Source organism: Chenopodium quinoa, unplaced genomic scaffold (assembly GCF_001683475.1).
Source record: "Chenopodium quinoa cultivar QQ74 unplaced genomic scaffold, ASM168347v1, whole genome shotgun sequence".
In the NCBI taxonomy this organism is placed as follows: Eukaryota; Viridiplantae; Streptophyta; class Magnoliopsida; order Caryophyllales; family Amaranthaceae; genus Chenopodium; species Chenopodium quinoa.
Window position 1 is genome coordinate 6,986,946 of NW_018744633.1, and position 23,526 is coordinate 7,010,471.

The window sequence follows — 23,526 nt, forward strand, 5'->3', positions numbered from 1 at the left end:
ATAACTCAAACAAAATATGTCGTTGATCTAAGAGGTAGAACTTGCAATTACAATACATGGCAACTAAGTGGGATACCATGTAAACATGCAATTGCTGCCATTTGGAAGTCCGTGGAACATCCCGAGCAGTATGTTGCAAGCTCTTTTAGTCTTTTACCGAATTTGAATATTTGAAGGCTTATGAGTTTCTTATGGAGCCTTTGAATGGACCTAATGAATGGCCAATTTCACAAGCTGAATCAATTTTAGCCCCTCCATTAAAAAAGGTTAGAGGTAGACCACAAAAGAAAAAACAGATTGGAGAAGTTACTAGCAATGGTAAAATGAGGAAGACTGGCATGATTATGAAACGTAGTGTATGTGGAGAGCAAGGACATAACAAAAGAAGTTGTAGCTTCAGAGACGAATTACCAAGTTCAACTCAACCACTCACGCAACTTCAACAAAAAGGAAATAAACAAACACCCTTACAAAATGCTACTGGATCCTCTTTTTTTTTTTTTTTTTTTTTTTTTTTTTTTTTTTTTTTGTGTGTGTGTGTTAAATCTCAGTAAGTTCATATGCTTTTTTTCTTCCCCATCAATGAATTTAGGAGGCAAGCTGCTTACTATACTGATTATGGTGGAGAGCAAACTTTGCAGTCAACTACAATAATACATAACAATACCCAGCAATCACAATTGACTCAAGGTAGCATTTCCTCATCAAACCGTAGCTTCATTTCTCTGAATGGTAGAAATTACATAACAACTCAAGCACTACAGGTATTATTTTCTTGTTTTTTTTGCTCCGCTCATGTCAATTCGGTATGCAGTTCAAGTAAAATATATAGACTATATGCTAATTGATAATTTGTTCTCTTAATGCAAGGATATGGCTAACAAAAATATTGGACCTTACAACCATAATCTCAATCAATGATATGAGAAGTTACATAATAAATCAAACTTGAGGTAAACCCATTGGCTCTGTATAATACTTTCGTATATGCTATTGGTTTTTTTTTTTTTTTAATCAAAATATTATTGCTATTAAAAATAATTCTCATTACTTATATACATTTTTAATTATTTTTGCAGAAATGTTTAACATTTTGAGGTTATCTAGTTACAATTTACGCATTTTGGGCTCTGCATACTCTTAACATTTTGGAGTTTTCTTATGCAATGTATTTTTTTGTAGAGCCAAAGACTAAATTTTATCTCTTTAACAATTGTAATTAACAAATTTAGGAGAATTTTTTATTAAGTGACCGGATTTTTGAATTCCGGTGACGGGTAATACCCGAACGATGAAAAGTGAAAGGCGAGTCCCCAAACGATGAAAAGTATGGAAGGTGAGTCCCCTAAAATGCATTTTACTCCTATTTTTCTTTTTAAATAAATAATAATAAAAAAAAACAGTAAAATGCCATATTTATTTTTTTGAGTAAAGACTAAATACTGTCCCTGAACTTTCGTATTACGCTCACTTTTAGTCCATCAAAAACTATTTGTGCCCTTTTAGTCTTGGTGTTTGTCAGCCAAAAGTTGAGGGACTTTGATGACTAAGCAAGAGTTTAGGGACCATGACTCATTTTATTTTTTGTTTTTCTTTTTCTTAAGAATTTATTAAAAAATAAATCTTTTAATTATTTGTTTAAAAAATATTAATAAAAAACCAGCCACCCTTAAAAAGGCCAGCCACCTTTACCCTCCCGCTGCCGACAGCCAGCGCCGGCGACGACGACCAACACCACCAGCCACACCCACCACACGCACCACCAGCACCATAAAAATTCAACAAACTCCACAAATCAATCGATCATACAAATCAAAACCCCTAATTTATCACAAAATCATGAATTCTACACAAATTATTCAACAAATTGGGCAAAATCATACTTCCTCTGCTTCTAAATCATGATAATTAAATAGTTAAATAAATTAATCAAACATTATCAGTTGCCAAACACTTTTCAATCACGATAAACTTCACAGACCACCATCACCGTCGATCCTGCTGCCCTAATCTCAACTACCCCTCGACACTCGTTGCCGTCGCCACATCTAGACCACCGTCGTTGCTGCCATCCCCATCTAAACCACCACCGTACCCGCCCTCTTCTAAACCACCCCCGCTGCTACTCGACTCTCTTCTAAATTAAACAACCACCCCACTGCCATCATCCAAACCACCACCACCACTGTACCACCCATATTTATTCCTTAAAAAATGGCTTGAATTTTTGAGATCTGAAGAAAGAAAATCAAGAAATCCCCACCCTAACCCTAAACCCGCCTAAGCCTACAACCACCACAAACCCAGCCTAAGCCACGCACCACCACCAGCACCACACGCACCACCACCAGCACCATCACACAGCCACACCCACCACACGCACCACAAGCACCATCACTACCCAAAAAATTAAAAAAAAATTCCTCAACGTACCTTATGAAATTTTCAACGTTTGGTTTATATGGTTAAATTCGACCATGAAAACCTCAGATCTGGAATTTTCATGGTCGAATTCGACCTAAAAAACCATTAATTGATAGCGCCCGAATCCAATCAAAAGCCCTGGGGGTGGGTGGCGCTGGACTTCAAAAACCAAGGACAGAGAATGAGAAGGGAGGGGGGAGGCGGATATGATAGAGAAAGTGGGAGGAGGGACGAGGGAGGCGGAGATCAGAGAGAAGGAAACTGAGGAGATGGAGAGGAGAGAGAATGAGAAGAGGAGGCTGGGTTTAAAAACATATTAAAAGATTAATTTTTTAATAAATTCTTAAGAAAAAAAAAATGAGTCATGACATGGTCCCTAAACTCTTGCTTAGTCATCAAAGTCCTTCAACTTTTGGCTGACAAACACCAAAGAAGGTGGTTGAGGGACTAAAAGGGCACAAATAGTTTTTGATGGACTAAAAGTGAGCGTAATACGAAAGTTCAGGGACCGTATTTAGTCTTTACTCTTATTTTTTTGGTAGGTGTAATATGACACATTTACCGAGTATTAGTTTGTCTGAAGAAAAAACAAAAAAAAAATTGTCTGAAGAAGATGGGTTTCAGAGCTGCTGCTGCTTCTGCTTCTGTATCCTTCTCCCATGGCGGTATTTCTCTCTCTCCTTCTCATTTCTTCAAGTTTCCCCCCTTTCATTTTCATTTTCATTTTCATTTTCATTTCCTAAATTGTTCCCATCATTACCCTAATTATGCTCATACTTTTTATAATCGTGACTTGTTTCTTCAATCTATTACTGAACGATCAAAATTAGGGTTTCAAGACCTCAAATCCCCCCTTTCACTCTTCAATCAAATGATTAATTTGCGCCCTCTTCCTTCTGTTGTGTATTTCAATCAACTATTCACCGCCATTTCCAAATTGAAACGACTTGAACCTCATTCCACCATCATCTCTCTCTTCAGGCAGCTTGAATTGTATGGTATTAAACCCGATATGCATTCCATTGGTATTCTTGCTAATTGCTACTGTCATTTGGGTAGAGTTGATTTCGGATTCTCTCTCCTTGCTAAAAGACTTAAGCTTGGTTATCCTCTTAATTCTGTCATTTTTAATACCTTAATTAATGGTTATATTCACTCTGATAAGCTCCCCCAAGCTGCTCATTTGTTGAATCAAATTCTCAAGCTTGGTTTCCAACCCAACTTAATTACGTATAGTACTATTGTCAAAGGACTTTGTAGGATTGGCGACAATACGTCTGCTCTCACTTTGCTTAACAAAATGCAATCTCAGTCTCCTTTTAAGCCTGACATTGTCTTATACAACACTATTATCTATAGTCTTTGTAAGGACAGGTTGTTACAACAGGTGTTGTGCGACAGCGGAAGCAAAGGTCGTAAACAAACAAGAAAACAATAAAGAAATTCAATGCAAACAATAAGAACAACACCAAGAATTTACGTGGTTCACTATCGATGTGATAGCTACGTCCACGGGCACCGAGATCGAATGATTTCACTATAAACTGCAAAGATTACAAAGATGATTCTTGTATTTCTCAAGAACGGCTTTCACTCTGTCTCTCTTTACCCTAATACTGATATTAGGGAGGTTTTATATTAATCCCTAATTAAAAGATACTTGGGCAAAAAGATAATAAAATAAGATAACCTAAAACCGCAAAATCCGCGTTCCGTATTTTTCCTTCTCCGCCCGGTCAGACCGGGCAAGGTCTGCCCGATCGGGCGCGAGAAGAAGACTCCATACGAATGCTTCAACGTATCCAACCCCCACCGCCCGGTCAGACCGGGCAAGGTCTGCCCGATCGGGCGAAGGCTCGCCCGGTCGGGCGAAGGCTCGCCCGGTCGGGCGCGAGAGCAGCTTCTTCAACGAATTTGCCAGGCACCTCTTCTTCTTCCGCCCGGTCAGACCGGGCAATGTCCGCCCGATCGGGCGGACAAAGCTACGAAGTACGAGTCACCTAATATACTTATCAACAATCTCCACCTTGACGAGAACTCGTAGTCAGCAAACGACCCCATCAAGACATAGTGAAAAAACATCTCAAGCCAAACCCGATGCAGGACTCATGCATAAGCCATACATCCCGATAAGTCTTCAACCAAGACCCATCACATACTCGTCTCCAAGTATAACAACTCATAATGCTCCACCTGCATCACAAGCCCCGGGCAAGCTCCACCTTAATGCCAACACACCTACACCAGGAGCTCCCCAACTTCGCCCCTCAGGGCCTACTACATCACGTAGTAATCAATATTTAGCAAGTCTAAGCAATGTTTAAACTTGCTAAACGGAACAGGCTTAGTGGAGAAATCAGCCGGGTTGTCAGCAGTCCCAATCTTCTTCACCTTAATCCTCTTGTCAGTACGCAAGAAATGATACCTGACATCAATGTGCTTCGTCCGATCATGGTGTACTTGATCTTTAGCTAAGCAAATCGCACTTAGACTATCACAATACACTGTAGCAAAATCCTGTGCAATACCCAGTTCACCTACTAGGCCTTTGAGCCAAATAGACTCCTTAGCTGCAGAAGTTAAAGCCATATACTCAGCTTCAGTAGTTGACAACGTAACTGATGACTGCAATGTAGACTTCCAACTAACCACAGAACCACCCAAAGTGAACACATAACCAGTCACAGACCTCCTGGTATCCACATCAGCTGCATAATCAGAATCACTGTACCCAGTGACCAAGCATTCCCTACCATTCCCGTACACAAGACCAATATCAGTTGTCCCTCTCAGGTAGCGAAAAATCCTTTTCACCCCTTGCCAGTGTTCCCTCCCAGGTTGAGCCATAAACCTGCTTACAACACTAACAGCATGCGCAATATCCGGCCTAGTACAGACCATAGCATACATCAAACAACCAACCGCGTTTGCATATGGAACTCTAGACATATAAGACAACTCCTCCTCTGATTGAGGTGACATAGACAAAGACAACTTACAACTAACAGTAGTTGGCGTACTTATAGGCTTCGATTTTTCCATCCCAAAACGAGACAAAATCTTTTCAATGTAGCTTTTCTGAGTCAAGAAAAGCTTACCTCTAGCCCGATCCCTGTAGATCTCCATACCCAAAATCTTCCTAGCTGCACCCAAGTCTTTCATGTCAAACTCCGAGTTAAGCATCTCCTTTAATCTAGCAATATCAGATTTATTCTTTGTGGCAACCAACATGTCATCAACATATAACAAAAGATAAATCATGGAACCATTATCCAGCTTACTATGATACACACAGCAATCATATGAATTCCTGTCAAAACCTTGTGAAACCATAAAAGAATCAAACCTTTTGTACCACTGTCGGGGGGATTGCTTAAGTCCATACAATGACTTTAGCAATCTGCAGGCATAGTGTTCCTTTCCAGGAACTTCGAATCCTTCGGGCTGCTTCATCAGAATCTCCTCCTCCAAATCGCCATGAAGGAAAGCCGTTTTAACATCCAACTGCTCCAGCTCAAGATCAAAATGTGCTACAATTGACAATAACACACGGATAGAAGTATGTCGAACCACAGGTGAGAATATCTCAACAAAATCAACCCCTTCTACCTGACTGAACCCCTTAGCAACTAGCCTAGCCTTAAAACGTATTTGCTCAGTTTCCGACAACCCTTCTTTCTTCTTGTAAATCCATTTACAACCCACAAGCTTCCTCCCTTCCGGTACCTTTACCAGTTCCCACACTCTGTTCTTGTAAAGGAACTGCATCTCTTCACCCATTGCGGCAAGCCATTGCGCAGACTCACTACAACTAATTGCTTGTTTATATGTGGCAGGTTCAAATGACTCTACATCATCAGCTACACTCAATGCATAACCTGTCATCGCATCAACACAGCAATTTCTTCCCTCCATCTCTTCAATCAATCTAACAGGCTTCTTGATAACTCGTTTAGGCATCTCAAGAATGGTGTCAGGTTGACTAGATGACCCCTGATTAGATTGCTCCACCTCATCCCCAGAGTTAGAATGAGTAGGAGTAATCTCAGGTTCAGGAGTACCCGGCACTGGAACATCAGCATCATCATCAATATATTGTACCCGAGGTAAATCAGCAATGGTAGACTGATGTACCTCAAGTACCCCATCTGTCTGTAATAAATTGTCTCCTTCCCTTCTCAAATCTGAAATCTCTGCATTTTTAATTGAATACATGGTGTTTTCATCGAAAGTAACATCCCTACTAAGAATGACCCGACCCTCCGAAGGTGAAAAAATTCTAAACCCCTTCACACCATCCCCGTACCCAACAAAACACCCCTTCTTGGCTCGTGGATCCAGCTTACCCTCAATAACATGATAATAAGCAACACAACCAAAAATCTTCAAATTCGAAAAATTAGGCAACTTACCACTCCAGATCTCAAACGGAATCTTGGAATCAATTCCAGAATGAGGACCCCTATTAATGACATAACAAGCTGTTAACACAGCTTCACTCCAGTACCTCCTCCCAAGCCCTGCATTGGAGAGCATGCATCGGACTCTCTCTAGCAGTGTCTGATTAACCCGTTCTGCTACACCGTTCTGCTGTGGTGTCTTCCTGACAGTATGATGCCGACCTATACCCTCATCTGCACAGAACTGATTAAACTCGTCTTTGCAAAACTCTAGCCCATTGTCCGTTCGTAGCTTCTTGATCTTCCTTCCTTGTCGATTTTCCACCAAAGCTTTCCATTGCTTGAAAACTTTGAAGGCCTCATCCTTTGACTTAAGCAACCTAAGCCATGTGTATCGGGACTTGTCATCAACAAATGACACAAAATAGTGGTAACCTCCCATACCTTCAACTCTAGATGGACCCCAGCAATCTGAATGGATGTAATCGAGCACTGCATCAGTAATGTGAGCACCCTTGCTGAACTTTGACCTGTGTTTCTTACCAAACACACAATGCTCACAAAATTCAAGGTTGGCAACCTTGACCCCGGATAGAAGACCCCTCTTGGACAATAGCTGCATCCCCTTCTCCCCCATATGACCAAGCCTCATGTGCCAAATCTTAGTCATCTCCTGGTGAGATACAGATGCGCAAACCGCAGAACTAGGCAGTGTAACACCCTCAAAAACATAGAGGGTGTTCCTTTTGATACCCTTAAGTACCAACTCAGAACCTCTGAAAATACACAACTCCCCATCTGAAAACACACCATTGTACCCCAATTCATCCAGGGTACCCAATGAAATCAGATTCTTTCCTAAAGCAGGAACATGCCGTACATTAGTCAAAGTTAACCTCCGCCCATCAACAGTCCTCAACCTCATGGAACCAATACCTGTGACCTTACATGGAGCATTGTTACCGACTATAACCATACCCCCATTGCGAGGTTCATATGTATCAAACCAATCTCGACGTGGACACATATGGAACGAACACCCCGAATCTAGAACCCAGTTATCAGATAAATCATCAGACCTAGCAGAACTGACTAATGCTAAATCTTCCTCTGAATTATAGCTCTCATTCGGTTTCTCTTCAACTACAGCAGCCTGGGACTTGTTTTTCCTCACCGGACAATTATTCCTAAAGTGACCCGGTTCTTTACAGTAATAACATGTTTTAGTAGTAGTTTTACTAGATCCATCCTTGCCGTTTCCAGCACCCGACCCAGCATTGTTCCCCTTGTTAAACCCCTTATTCTTTTTAGACTTTCCGGACTTAACAAACAACCCACTACCATTATCCCCATTATCACTCGTAGCTTTCATTCTGAGTTCCCTAGTATGAAGTGCTGCCTTCACTTCTTCTAAGGTTATAGAATCCTTACCAACAACAAAAGACTCTACAAAATTCTCAAAGCTAGACGGTAGAGATACAAGTAAAATCAACGCAGCATCCTCATCATCAATTTTAACATCTAAATTACGTAAATCAAGCAAAATAGAGTTAAGTTTTTCTAGATGTTCCCGTAAGGAAGTACCTGACTGCATCCGGAGGCTAAACAACCGCTGTTTCAGTAATAATTTGTTGGTCAACGACTTAGTCATATACAATGACTCCAGCTTCAGCCACAATCCAGCCGCCGTTTCCTGATCAGCAACCTCCGTGATGATTTGATCATCAAGACTAAGTAATATGGTAGAGTGTGCCTTCTCTTCCATAACTTCTAACTGCGAGTCAGTCGGTCCGTCTCCTGACTCCGAAGTAGTACTCTTTGGAGCCAACGGACGCCATATCTGCTGTTGTTTTAACAGAGCCTTCATCTTAATTTGCCATAGCCCGAAACTATTTTTCCCGGTAAACTTCTCAATTCTTATTGTTGAATCTCCTGCCATTGTTATCTTCAAGAAACTCTCCAAGGATTGAACCTGAGCTCTGATACCAATTGTTGTGCGACAGCGGAAGCAAAGGTCGTAAACAAACAAGAAAACAATAAAGAAATTCAATGCAAACAATAAGAACAACACCAAGAATTTACGTGGTTCACTATCGATGTGATAGCTACGTCCACGGGCACCGAGATCGAATGATTTCACTATAAACTGCAAAGATTACAAAGATGATTCTTGTATTTCTCAAGAACGGCTTTCACTCTGTCTCTCTTTACCCTAATACTGATATTAGGGAGGTTTTATATTAATCCCTAATTAAAAGATACTTGGGCAAAAAGATAATAAAATAAGATAACCTAAAACCGCAAAATCCGCGTTCCGTATTTTTCCTTCTCCGCCCGGTCAGACCGGGCAAGGTCTGCCCGATCGGGCGCGAGAAGAAGACTCCATACGAATGCTTCAACGTATCCAACCCCCACCGCCCGGTCAGACCGGGCAAGGTCTGCCCGATCGGGCGAAGGCTCGCCCGGTCGGGCGAAGGCTCGCCCGGTCGGGCGCGAGAGCAGCTTCTTCAACGAATTTGCCAGGCACCTCTTCTTCTTCCGCCCGGTCAGACCGGGCAATGTCCGCCCGATCGGGCGGACAAAGCTACGAAGTACGAGTCACCTAATATACTTATCAACAACAGGCCCTAGACCTGTTCTCCTCTATGAAAACCGAGGGCATTAAACCCGATGTTGTCACTTATAATTCCTTGATTCGAGGCCTCTACAATTCCGGCTGTGGGGATGAGGCTCAGCGTGTGTTGACTGAGATGTTAGAGAGCAACATATCACCTAATGTTATGACCTACAACATGCTGGTTGACATGTTTTGTAAAGATGGTTGTGTTGATCAAGCTCAGTCCATTCTAAAGCACATGATTGAGATAGGTGTGACTCCTGACATCATTACTTATAATGCATTACTGGATGGATATTGTTTGTGCGGTCAGATGGAGGATGCAGAGAACCTACTCGTTCTCATGGATGAAAATGGTTGTGAGCCTAATCTTGTCAGTTTCAGCACTATGATTAATGGATATTGCAAGGCTAAAAACATTGACAAGGCCCTTAACATATTCTATGAAATGTTTCGGAGAGGGATAGCTCCTGATGTTGTTTCCTATAACACCCTTATTGATGGGCTGTGCAAAGCCAATAGAATCCCAAATGCACGTAAATTGTTCAAGGAAATGCTAGCTGCCGGAGTTACTCCAAATGTTGTCACCTATGCCTCCTTGCTTGACAGCCTTTGCAAAAGTGCGCAACTTGATGAGGCAGTGAAATTGCTTGAAGAAATGGAAGATAATGGTGTTAAGCCTGGAATTTCCCTCTACAATATCCTGATGAACAACTTGTGTGAGGCTGGACAACTTGAAGATGCGGCAAATTTCTTCTCCGATCTCGTATCAAAGGGTCTGCAACCTGATATCATAACATACAATATATTGATCAAAGGTTTCTGCAAGAAAGGGCTTATGAGTGAAGTTCCTCAAGTGTTGAGGATAATGGAGGAAGATGGTTGCCCCCCTAATGATCGAACCTATACTACGATCATTAGAGGTTATATAATCAATAATGACTTGTCAAATGCTTTATACTATCGTGATCTTATGGTTGGAAAAGGATTTGAAGCTGATGCAGACACTTCCTCATTGTTTGTTGGTCTATTGTCTTCGAACAAGGACCTCACTCATCGTTGTTAGACCTTCAGAAGGTAATATTTTTGTGCTCCTAGTATTTTGTGCATAGAAGTAGTGTTTTTCTGTTATATTTTTTTGTTGGGAGGGGGAGGTGAGGGGCGGGAAGGGCTTAACATATGGGGATAACAGACAAGTCTGACAAAAAATAAGTGGCTTTTTTAAAATTTGCAATTTATTTCTTTCTTATAAACAGAGCAGTTACAGGAAGAACAAGAAACTAGGATAGCATTCTTTACTTATCTGTGTTTATCTATAAAAAAAAATGTGTGTTTCTTGAACTGTAGTGATGGAGTCGCAGTGAAATTAAACCTTAAAAAGGCATATGCATGGAGTACAATCAGGACTAATGTTTGATTTGATAACAAAGACTTTTATTACTTGGGGGTATTATTCAGAGACAATAGGAGGTACTTCAGATCATAAATAGACTTATTGAATCAGCTATGACATAATTATGCAATGATATGTTATTGGTGCAGGTTTACTATTTTCATTATTTTCTTTTATAGTCCAGGCTTGGCTGTTGGTGCTTCATTCCCTTATAGTTAATTTTAGCTTTGCTTCTGACAATTTTCATGAACTCTGTAATCTTTGGCTTAGTAGTTCTGACTAAAATTCTCCTTTTGCATGATCTTCCAAGAATAATAGGCTTAATGCTGCAATGCTGCATGTGAGTTGGTTTCCTTTGCAAATCATCTCTCCCTGTTTATTTGGTATATTGTCTATCAGTGTAGTCTGCACATTTGTACAAATGATGAAGTGTAGATGTAATTTGGATGCACTGGCGTAGTGTCTTAACAAATCTAATTAAAAACGTCAATAATGTGCTTGCGTTGTAGTGTATTGTTTTATGTAGTATCACATGTCATGGCTGTAGGCAGGGCTGGATTGGATCACTGAACGTCTGAAAGTTTTTGGCTTCATTTCTTAGCTGGGGCACTATAGGTCTTTAGGGATCTGTAGGAAAAGTTTTGAGTTCGGGTTCTGGCTTTGAGTTGGGCTTTTTCTTGAGCTTGAAATAAGCTCCTTCGTGGGCACGATTGGAGTTATTTGAAACGCTCTGTATTTTGTGTTGATTGGATTGAGTTAGTCATGACTCATGAGCTATAGTGAGTCAGACACCAAGTTGTTTGAGGTAGGCTTGTTTATCAAACAAGCTTGAAGTTTTTTGTTTTTTTTTTTTTCCTTAATGAACAATTTATGAACCAGCTTCTTTGTTTGCATTATTCCGTGTTCATGAACATATGGACTCATTTGCGCATCTACTTATTTTTTTTTACCTCATGCATTTGCAGATTCTATTAACACTTGAAGGGGAATTGCACATGAATTGAAGTCTTTCTATGGCCTTGTTTGGCGAGTGGCTGTTGGCGGTTGGCTGTTGGCTGGTTCACTTGGCTTGTTTGACCAGCTGGTATGTTTGGCTGTTTATAATGGCTTTTGAAATTGGCGGTTAAAACTGGCTGTTTATAAAGGTGTTTGGTAAATTAATTGTTGGTAGTTGGCTGTTTATTAGATAATTTGTGGGCCAACAAGCCAAAAGCAAACAAAAAAGCTACTCAAAGCAGCTTTTTCATTTTGGCTTAAAAGCCAGCTTTTTCACTGGCTAAAAAGCCAATTACCAAACACATTTTTTTGGCTGTTTGACCTCATAAAAAAGCCAAAAACCAAAAGCTAACCAAAAAGCCACCAAAAAGCCATTTACCAAACATGGCCTATGTCAAATATAGTATATTATGTCAAATTTTTAGTTTTTGAGTTATTATATGAGGTATTATTTGTGTTGGGAGTTAAGTAGAATATGATTTAAGGAAGTAAAGTTAGTGGGTTTTGATGTTGATTATTTGCATTGTATGCTCAACAAATTTGATATACGGAGTATAATGTAGCTTTGTTTATTGAAATAGTTAAATGTTGAAGGTAATATGATAATTTTGATGCGACTTAGAAACTTTTAGTGCTAATTGATGTGAATTTAAGTAGAAGATGTTGATTTTTGGCACCTAATTATGCTGTAATATACGAGTATTAGGTAACTTTGGAACTTGAAATTTGTGACAATGTGACTTTGAGGTACTGGCATGGTGGTAGTATCATAATTGTTGCTAATGGGAAGATGGTGTAGGAGCGAGCTGTACGATGATTATCAATTTGGACTTTGGAGTTGATTGAATTAAGATTCTAAGAATGTCTTTATATACTCTAAAAAATAAGGAGCGAACTTAGGGTGAATGTTAGACGAATTTTTTTATAAAAATGAACATCATACTGTATAAAAATGAACATTTATTTTTTTAAAATAAACATCGTATTGCATGAAAATGAACATTTGATTATTGATAAATACAAAATTATTGTAAAATATGTTCATTTAGAAAATTTCATTTTTGTTATAGTAAATGTTCATTTTTGAACGTGGGACCAACCAGAGTTAGTTGGGCTCGTGTCCAGCTATTATCATTGCAATAGTACTTCATGTTCTTTGAATTCATGGTTGGGCTGATTCCTTTTGTTATAAAGAAGGTAACAACAAACAAGTTATCTCTCCGACTTGCTAAATGAGCATTGACTAGCTTTAATGATTTGGATTGGCTAGACTAATCACATGGTTTATTAAGAGCCAATTTGATAGTAACAATTTGAAAGAAGTCATAAAGGACACTAATTTTCAATAATTGAAGTCATACGACATCTATAATTGATAATTAATGATAATGATGAAAACGAATTTAACAAAACCAAACAAGAATTAATCAGGAACGCTAAGAATCCAAATAAATAAATAAAACAATTCGACACATTCTCGATTCGTTGTCTCATACAACTTTTTGAGTGGATCCGTCATCGCTTCGCGATTTTGTGAAAAGGTAAATTCTTGTGCTGATTTCGTAACTCGAATCCGAGCTATAATTAATCGTAGTGCTCGCCCGCACATCCAGAGACCAAATTAAACACAAATAAAACCTTATCTTTCGAAGGAGTCCAAAAAACCTGGTATCATTCATTGTTGGGATGATATGATTAAACTGTTTGGATATTATCTATAATTTCTAGGTTAGATAATTTCATTCATTGTTTGGATGATGTTATTCAATGTTTGGATGATATCATTCATTGATTTCATAATATGATTAGTTATCTAGGTGATAACCATTCATTGTTTGGATAATATGATTAATTATTTGGATGGTAATAACGTTCATTGTTTGGATGATATGTGTTTCTAGAAACAGAATACTCTTCGATGTGTTAAGGTTAGGTGGTATCACGATGTCCTAGAATTTAAGTCCAGTTATTGTCCAGAAGTTAGAGAGCTCCACCTTGCATAGGTATGTTTGAGGGCTCCGCCTTGGTGTTTGAGAGCTCTGCCTGCAAAATCGAGAAGGTTAGTTGCTACGGGGGTGTTATGACCCGGAAAAGCTATTCCGATGCTTAAGTCAGCGAATGTATTTTCTAGAGAAAGAAAGTAAAAAGAGTGTACTTAGAGAGAAAAAGTGGTGAGAGAAGGAGAGAGTATTTAGAAAATGTTTCCTATCATTAATGAATGATGAGCTATTTATAGTTGTACCACTTTTCAGGTGGCATACCTGTACTTGTGTGGACATGAACTAGGCCCAAACAATATGATAATTGTTTGGATAATATCTTTAATTTCTACATTGAATGATATAATTAATTATTTTGATTATATCTTTAATTTCTAGGTTGGATGAATTCCTATCCTTCATTGTTTGGATGATATTAATTGTTTGGATGATATATTTAATTGTTTGAATGATACCATTCATTATTTGAAATTTTGAACAATGTGGTTAATTTTTTGGATGGAATCTTTAAGTGGCTAAGTTGGATGATGATGTGATTAATTGGTTGAATGATATGGTTAATTGTCTAGATGATATAATTAACTAGTTGAAATTGCCTAGGTTAAATGATATGATTAATTGGTTTTACGTATGACATGGTCAATTGTTTGAATGATACTAGTATACTAAATCAATTACGTAACTATTTAGATGATATCATTATAATTGATTAATCATTTATAAATGTTGAATTGGACTTTCCTTAGCTTGTTGATTCACCCAATAACTTCTCTTATTGTAAAGAACATCACAGCTACGAATTGAAGGACAATAGGATATTGATACTATTGTCGTATTATGAATTTATGAGTTTATCAAAACTGAATATTTGAAGGTTTATGAGTTTCCTATGGAGCCTTTGAATGGACCTAATAATGAATGTCCAATTTCACAAGTTGAATCAAATTCATCCCCTCCATTAAAAAAGGTTAGAGGTAGACCACAAAAGGCAAGGAAAAAACAGATTGGAGAAGTTACTAGCAATGGTAAAATGAGGAAGACTGACATGATTATGAAACGTAGTGTATGTGGAGAGCAAGGGCATAACAAAAGAAGTTGTAGCTTCAGAGACGAATTACCAAGTTCAACTCAACCACTCACGCAACTTCAATAGAAAGGAAATAAACAAACACCCTTACAAACTCCTACTGGATCCTTAGTAAGTGTTCAGTAAGTTCATATGCTTGTTTTCTTCAAAAATCCACTCAATTATAAGCATATGTACAATATGTTGTATTAATGTCTTCCTTCCTAGATCAATGAATTTAGGAGGCAAGCTGCTTACTATACTAATTATGGTGGAGAGCAAACTTTGCAGTCAACTACAATAATACATAACAATACCCAGCAATCACAATCGACTCAGGGTAGCATTTCATCATCAAACCGTAGCTTCATTCCTCTGAATGGCAGAAATTACATAACAACTCAAGCACTACAGGCATTATTTTCTTGTTTTTTTTTGCTCCACTCATGTCAATTCGGTATGAAGTTCAAGTAAAATATATAGACTATATGCTAATTGATAATTTGTTCTCTTAATGCAAGGATATGGCTAACAAAAATATTGGACCTTACAACCATAATTTCAATCAATGATATGAGAAGTTACATAATAAATCAAACTTGAGGTAAACCCATTGGCTTTGTACAATACTTTCGTATATGCTATTGGTTTTTTTTTTTTTTTTTAATCAAAATATTATTGCTATTAAAAATAATTCTCATTACTCATATACATTTTTAATTATTTTTGCAGAAATGTTTAACATTTTGAGGTTATCTAGTTACAATTTACGCATTTTGGGCTCTGCATACTCTTAACATTTTGGAGTTTTCTTCTGCAATATATTTTTTTTGTAGAGTCAAAGACTAAATTTTATCTCTTTGACAATTGTAATTTAGGAGAATTTTTTGTTAAGTGATCGGATTTTTGAATTCCGGTGACCGATAATCCCCGAGCGATGAAAAGTGAAAGGTAAGTCCCCAAACGTTGATAAGTTTGGAAGGTGAGTCACCTAAAATGCATTTTACTCCTATTTTTCTTTTTAAATTAAAGTAAGAAGTTGTTAAGCTATGCATTTTGTCTGTCCTAAGATTTAATGATCCTTTTCTTTTGTATTACTTATACTTTGTGACTTTGCTAAATGTAATTACTTTTTTTCTTTTTGCTAAACTTATTATGGTAACACCATAAATTCATAACTGGTCATATTTGTTGGTGTATAGCTTGCATTCGGCATGCCATTATGTTGTTTTGTTTACTCAGGATGAATCAGAATTGGATGAGCGACTTCTGCTGCAGTCATCACCTCTAAGTTGCTGCTACCCATATCAAATCTACTGGCTACTGCTATATCTTCGCTTTATTTTCTGTTCTTGGCAATGTATGTTGTAGGCTGTAATCTTGTAGCAGTCAATTTCCTTTTAGGTTCCTATGTTTATGTTTGTTGAACGCTTGAACTAATTTACAAAGAGGGTTTTCCTCCCTCTATGATGTAACATATGCTTTCCTTTGTGTTTTTATGAAAGTTTTGTTTACTTTATATGAAGTACAACATAATACAGTATACGGAGTGATATGCAATGCTGTGAGCCTCATCTACATAGTTGCTCTACTTGGTTCTTTAACACACATAGAACATACGGAACAAATTTATTTGCTACTTCTTCTGTCCCTAAATGTTTATTGACTTATTTCAAACAAAACAAATTAAAAGAATTTGTAATAGTAGTATTCCGTGTTAGTATGATTGCTTAGAGAAAACATAGGTTAATCTTTGTGATGACAAAAAATGAACATATAGAGAAGAAGATGATTTTGGTACAAAATCCACAACGTTATCCTGTTATCATCAGTGTAGGATCCGCTTTTAAGAAAAACTAAGTTAAATCCCGTACATTGTATGAATGTTGACTAATTATAATAAAAAATAATTATATTAAAAAATTGAAATGATTAGCCTGTTATTTAACGCATTACATATTTATTAAAACAATAAAAAAATGTTAGAAAAAAATCTTTTTACATGTAATAATAGTAATAACGTGTAAGTTGATATTTAAGGAGGTTTACTTTAGATATTAAAAAAAAATAAAAATAAAAGGTAATGTGACCTATTTTTATATAGCAATGATTCTTTTTTAAAAAGTAATTTTGGCGGGATTTTTTTTAATAATACATTGTCAAGGGTCGCTTTAGATTCGCTTTTAGTAGTATGTAATTGATTGATTGATTGATTTACCATACTGTCATGTGATTAAAAAAATTGTACTCATAAATAAACTTTTATTTTCTCATTTAGTTGAGACAACCACTTAATAAAGGTAAATAAAAGCAAATAGTAGTTCCGTTTAATAATAGTAGTGGTTAACCGGTATTTAGTAGTACCCCGGACTACTCCCTTCGTCTTCTAATACTTGTCCGAATTCTAAGGACCATTATATCACAAAACAATAATACCACTACATATTTTTGTTTCCCTTTTTGGTAGTTAGACCGTTTTAGGAGGGTCGTATCGGATCGGAACCCCTCACGGGCTAACCCGACCTAGGACCTGGGTTAGCGGGACCTGCACAACTGTTTATCATCCTTTCCCCTTAATTTGTTTTTTAACACACATCGGTCCAGTTATTTCGGAATTCTGAGGCTGATAGCATCAAATTGAGGAGAGAAACTGAGAAATAATGGAGTTCGAGACGATTAAGAATTACTTGGAAAAACCAGGTAAAAAAGATGAACCTACAGAAATTCACAAACTTCCATTGAGATTTTTCGACGCTTTCATCGTTCATGGTCTTCGCATTGATCAAATCGAACATGGTCGTGTTCTCTGCTCCTTCAATGTTCCTCAACGTCTCCTGGTTCGTATTTCTTTCTTCAATTTTTATGATAAATTTTGCTTGATTTTGTAATTAGGGTTTTTTATTTGACCTGAATTGCCGAAATTGATTTGGGGATGAAATTGCAGAATACTGCGAATACTCTTCATGGTGGCGCAATTGCGTCTTTGGTGGATTTGGTTGGTTCGGCTGTTGTTTTCACTGTTGGAGCTCCGTCTACTGGTGTTTCTGTTGAGATCAATGTTTCCTACCTTGATGCTGCACTTCCTGATGTATGTTGATGGTATTTTTGAGGAAAATTCGTAATTTTGTTGGATTTTTATTGCTTAATTGATGTTGATAAGTTGAAATTTGTATGTGGTCTGTATTTTTTGATGTTTTTTGACATACTGAATTGTGGGAATGTTGGGGTTGAGCTTGTTGAAGTGATTTTATAATTTATGAAGATTGATTTACTGTTGAATTTTCTGAATTTAATGGTGATTTTAGTCCAATAAGGGTGCTCTTAACGCTTTAATTGTTTCTTGGATGATAAAATTTAGGAATTTTGAATTTTCGTGAATCGTCGGTGCTTGAAGTGATTCATCATTCAATGGAAGACTGAAAATCCCTTTTTATAAGTTATAATTATAGATAATACAATAGTGAATAAGATTTTTTCTTTCTGTTATTGTAGTCCATTGCTAGTAAGAAAGTTGAACCGTTTTGTTGGGTAAGCAAGCAAGGGATGAAGGGAGCCTCTGGTTACTTTTCTCTCTTGATCAGAAACAAAGTAGGCTAGGTACAACTTACTGATTGTAGGTTATGAAAGCTTGTATGTGGGGGGGTTGATTACTCAAGTTACTAAGAAGGGGTTACAGGTTAAGGAGTTTATTCTATGTCTTTTAGGGTGTTATAATATGATGGCTTCTACATAGATTTATTTACTTATTCTGTGTGGAAACCATTTGTCAAACTGATGTTTAATTAAGTACTCTTGATATGGTGTGTTGCTGGTCAGAGTGAAAATGAGATTTGTTACTTTTATCTTCCTTGTAGGTTTTGAGGGTCATGTGGCTGTTGCTTTGTTACCCGGATATAGAAAGAAAGCGATTATATGGATGTAGATTTGAGGGTTAGATATGAATCTTTTAAGTATCTAGAATTTAGATGTCATATATATCTTAGATTTTTGTATGTTGGGGCTTGGATGTTCCTGTCCAAGTAACCTAGTGGCATTGTTTACTTCTTCCATGCATTGATCAAACTATGAAAGATGTCTTTTATTTTTTGCTGGCCTATGAGTATATGACTTGCTGCTTTCTTCTCATAATTTTGATAATGTTCAAAAAGTTTTTATATGTTAAGAGATATCACTCACATGCTCTGATGCTTGGAAAGTTATGATAGTCAGATTTTGATCTCACTTAGTTTTGGCTTTTATGCATTTCATATGTCTGTGCTATCTGATTTAATTTTTAAATTCAATGAATCCTAGTGATGTATTACTGATACATCTATGTTCAATTTTGATTTAATCAGGAAGAGATTGAAGTTGAAGGCAAGGCTCTACGCGTTGGGAAGTCCCTTGCTGTTATCAGTGTAGAATTAAGGAAGAAGGCAAGCGGAAAGATCATAGCTCAGGGACGGCACACCAAGTACCTTCCTGTATCCAGCAAATTGTAGCTCTTTATTGGGAATGTCCTTATTGTACTAGCTCTTTCTATGTATGTCATCTATTGCGAAATTAACATGTATGTACAGTACAATAAGATCATCTAGTATAATGATGCCCTCAAGTACTTTTATGTAACATTTGTTTTTATTAAGATTGATGCTCATTTGCACATATATGTTTAATATGAAGTCTTACATCCATTTTCTATATATATATATTTTTTCTCTGATCATTTTTTTTTCAAGGCAACATGTACGGTCGTATTGAACAAATACTGTGTTCAAAGTTCAGATATCATGCAGACCGTTATTGGTGTGCAGTAACTCAGCTAGGTTTTCAGATTTCTGAACTCTATCAGATTCAGGACTGACAATAAAGTCGAATACAAAGACACTGTAAATGAAAGTGCAAAATTCAGACATCTTCAGGAGACTGAAAGATCCTATGGTTAGTTTCAGTCAATTCCTGTAATAATAAGAAGTAACTGCTAAAATCCAATGGTGCTAACTGCTAGATTTTGTCTATGAATCCTCAAGAAATTCAGCAGCATCTTCCCAATTTATAATGCTTCTCGTTGTTTTCCTCCCACCTTTTCCATTGCCCATCCTCATCATTGCAACAAATTCTGCATAATCTATTTGGCCATCCTGAAAGACATCAGTCTCATGTTAGTACTCAGGTAGTGCTGTTTTAAGCAGGGAAATACTTTAGCAATTGTGCAATATTGTCAAATTTTATATATCCATAAATTTTTGGTACTATAATAAATACTCACATTATCTTGATCAATCTCCTTGATCATTTCCTCTAGGTGATGATCATTGAGTCCAAGATCGATGCAGGCTTGCTGGAGTTCATCAATGGTTATATAACCACTGCCATCTTTGTCAAAGTATGCAAATGCAGATGCCAAATTCTCCTCTCTCTCCAACTTGTTCAGGTGCAGGGTTGCTGCGACAAATTCTCTGTAGTCTATTGTTCCATTGTCATCCACATCTGCCTGCCAATTGGTAACCCTTACTCAGTAGCCATTAATGAATATGTATGAGAATTATATATGCTTTCTTATGTAGTTAATTGCTCTTACTGCATGCATGAGATCCTCAATTTCAGATTCCTTTATCTTTGAGTCAACCCGTAGTAGGCCATCTTTTAGCTCATCAAATGTTATAGTTCCGCTTTTGTCTTTGTCTATCTTTTTAAATAGCTCCTTCAAACCACCAATCTCTTCTTCAGAGAGTCTCTCAGCTATGACCTGCAAAAGACATAATTATTCTCTCTTAACCTATGATGGTATGCTTGCACCAGAAAATTCAGTGGTTAAAAATTAGTATCTTCTAATTTAGAAATCTATTATAAATCCAAATCACTTAAGTCTTATGACCCATTTCCATATATCCTAAAAATTGGGGTTTGAATGCTATCTATAAGTCTATAACCCAAACCATTAACCTAAGATATCTGTTGTTAAAGGCACAGGGAGTACCATGACTCAGTAAAATATGCATAAACTAAAAAAAAGGTAGGCCTCGGACTATTAAGACATGATTTTTAGTAATGTAATATTAGATTGATATGACCTAAAACCAATTTAACCGTCTTAATTGTCAGTGATGTATAAATGACCTGCAAGTACTGTAACTAAATCTTGCAACGTAGCAGCCCTCCCCATGATTTTCTAATGGAAAGTGGCACTTGGTTCTTGGGCTTAGTTTAGTATAAAGTACAGGAATCTTGAATTTTTTAACAGTATAGTTTGAGTTTTACCCGGCAGGCCATCTTCTTAAGCTTGTTCATGGCTGAAAAGTGCTTGAGGCGAGATAAAACAGCTGAATCAAGAGGCCTGTCAGGTACTTTTGTGTCATCAACTATCCACGGATGACCTGTTTGAAACAAACACTATTACTTATTCATCCTTAATTATGCTACATCTTTAAAAGCTTGTTGGAAGAGATGTCTTACTTAGCACTTGATAAGCTGTGAACCTCTTTCTTGGATCTCTTTGAAGCATATTTCTTATTAAATCTTTGGCATCCTCTGAGATGCTTGGCCATGGTCGCGACTCAAAATCAAGCTTTCCTCTCAATATTTGCCTGAATATTCCTGCATCAGTTTCTGCATAACCACAATTAAAAGGGAGATTTAGCTGAAACAGTCTTGCACTAATTTATTGTGATACAGAAATAAGATCACTCTGGTTTTACAAGTTATTCCAGACTCTCTCCATACAAGATTTCTCCAAAAATGTGTATAAGCACAATTTAGCCAAAACGGAGAAAAATTTACAGATGTTGCAGTTTTTTTTTTTTTTTTTTTTTTTTTTTTTTTAAGTTTTTGGCCTCTTGCTGAATTGGCAACTTATCTTAGTAAACACTGTGGGATGCCCTGAATCTAGGCCTTTGTTTACCTGCCCAAAAAGGTGGAACTCCACTGAGTAAGATGTACAGTATAACACCTGCGCTCCAAACATCTGCTTCTGGGCCATATAGCTTGTTCAATACTTCTGGTGCAACATAGTAAGGACTCCCCACAACATCACTGAAAGTATCACCTTCAAAACACAAGAGAGTGCAAATAGTGTAGTATTAGACTACTAGTCAGAGGAATGTTTGGAAAACCCCCAGGAAGGGCAAAAGTTTTTAATCCCAGATGTAGAAGGTAGGTGCAGTTATGTCTCATATGGGTACTTAGGAGTGGTGGTATTCAATATGCTGTGTTGTGGTACCTGAAATGATTGCGGTGGTAATTTTGTTGGTTGTGAGGTACCAAAATTTTTCTGTCACTGATCTTATCTGTTTCCCGAGAAGGAAAACAGTATAAAACTAAATTTTAAACAGATTACGATATATTCAGTTAATGTGAACACAGAACAGAATGTGAAATAGTGCTAGTTTAATGCAACTTGCCTATTGGAACTTTGTTGAAGACATTATTTTATTTTTATATGTTAAGCACAATTTTTTACTTGGGACGTGCTTATAAGTTGGGAAACTCAAGAACATGTCTTAGAATTCAAACCAATACAATTCAAGCTTGATCTATGATGTATAGTCTTACCTTACCAATTTAGTTCCTTTCACTTTGATTTGATTTTTGATCTTTCTATGCTTAGGAAAACAGGGGGGAAAAACTGTGCATTGTTAAGTACTCTTTAAGTTGGTTGAAATCAAATTTGCAATTTTTCAAGCCCTTTGATTAACTCTGATACATTGTATTTTCTGGTCTAAAAAGTTTATTGCAGTTATCAACCTTCAGCAAAACAGCACAAAGAAGTAAAAATGCTAGGAAAGCTGCAAACACACCTGGCTGATAAAACACAGAAAGGCCGAAATCAGTAGCTTTAAGAGAAGAATCCTCTGCAGTACTTTCAAACAAGAAGTTCTCAGGCTTGAGATCTCTATGAATAACCCCCAATGAATGGCAAGCTTCAACAACACCAATGATAGTCTTCATCAACTTAGCAGCCCCTCTCTCGGTATATTGCCCTCTCTGAACGATTCGATCAAACAGTTCTCCACCTTCACACAACTCCATGACCAAATGAACATTAGTGGAGTCCTCATAAGTACCCTTAATGGTTACTACATTCGGGTGCTCAACTAAGTGGTGCATTATCTGAATCTCATTCCAAACATCGTCGCAATCTTCCCTACACAAAAGCTTCCTCTTGGGGATTGACTTACAAGCATATTTATCTCCTGTGGAGTTTTCTGTGCACAGGTATGTTGTTCCATATTGACCTTGGCCTAGTTTTTTGCCTAGGGTGTAAAGATCATTAACATTTGGTTTCGTAAGGAAGAATCGATGTCGGTTTCGAAAATTTTACCGAGTTGGTCTTGTTGAATGTCATGGTGGTTGTTCAGATATAGTGCTCTTTAGGAAAAAAAGATGTTAAACCAGAAAAGGAAGGGTAGAAGAGAATAAGAGATTAGTACAGGTTTGAAATTATACTAGTCATATGTTTGAAGATTTTGTTAATAAACAACTTGATGCAGCAAGTTGGCCCAATGTCAGAAAGTGTTAGTGGAAGAACATATCTTATTGTATAAATTTGAATTGAATAAACTTTATGGTATATTTATTCAAGCAATTAATAATTAATTTTCATTTGGAATAAGAAGTGTGTTGATATGAACATGGACTGTTTCATCATACAC

General features: G+C 37.3%; 2 protein-coding genes, 1 long non-coding RNA gene and 1 pseudogene across 4 annotated transcripts; 3 read left to right on the plus strand and 1 right to left on the minus strand.

Moving 5' to 3' along the window:
• Positions 1-1,768: 1,768 nt before the first annotated feature.
• LOC110701388 (putative pentatricopeptide repeat-containing protein At1g12700, mitochondrial) lies at positions 1,769-12,046 on the plus strand. The gene is made up of 3 exons (XM_021879044.1): positions 1,769-3,811; positions 9,449-10,518; positions 11,800-12,046. Exons 1-2 carry the CDS (start codon positions 3,038-3,040, stop codon positions 10,505-10,507), a joined length of 1,833 nt encoding a protein of 610 aa, XP_021734736.1. The 5' UTR covers positions 1,769-3,037; the 3' UTR covers positions 10,508-10,518; positions 11,800-12,046.
• Positions 12,047-14,549: 2,503 nt separating this feature from the next.
• Positions 14,550-16,415, plus strand: LOC110701389. Its single transcript, XR_002507346.1, has 2 exons — positions 14,550-15,500; positions 15,629-16,415. It is a non-coding gene; the product is annotated as an uncharacterized LOC110701389 (long non-coding RNA).
• A 982-nt stretch (positions 16,416-17,397) lies between these two features.
• LOC110701392 (acyl-coenzyme A thioesterase 13-like) lies at positions 17,398-19,540 on the plus strand. 2 transcript variants are annotated; one of them, XM_021879046.1, is made up of 4 exons: positions 17,398-17,733; positions 17,841-17,984; positions 18,751-18,826; positions 19,234-19,330. In XM_021879046.1, the coding sequence occupies exons 1-4, from the start codon at positions 17,557-17,559 to the stop codon at positions 19,242-19,244; spliced, it is 408 nt and encodes a 135-aa protein (XP_021734738.1). In that variant the 5' UTR covers positions 17,398-17,556; the 3' UTR covers positions 19,245-19,330. The 2 variants fall into 2 exon arrangements, with proteins under 2 accessions (XP_021734738.1, XP_021734737.1); XM_021879045.1 differs by lacking the exon at positions 18,751-18,826 and having other exon boundaries at positions 17,447-17,733; positions 19,234-19,540.
• Positions 19,541-19,542: 2 nt separating this feature from the next.
• Positions 19,543-23,524, minus strand: LOC110701390 (annotated as a pseudogene).
• Between the last annotated feature and the right edge of the window lie 2 nt (positions 23,525-23,526).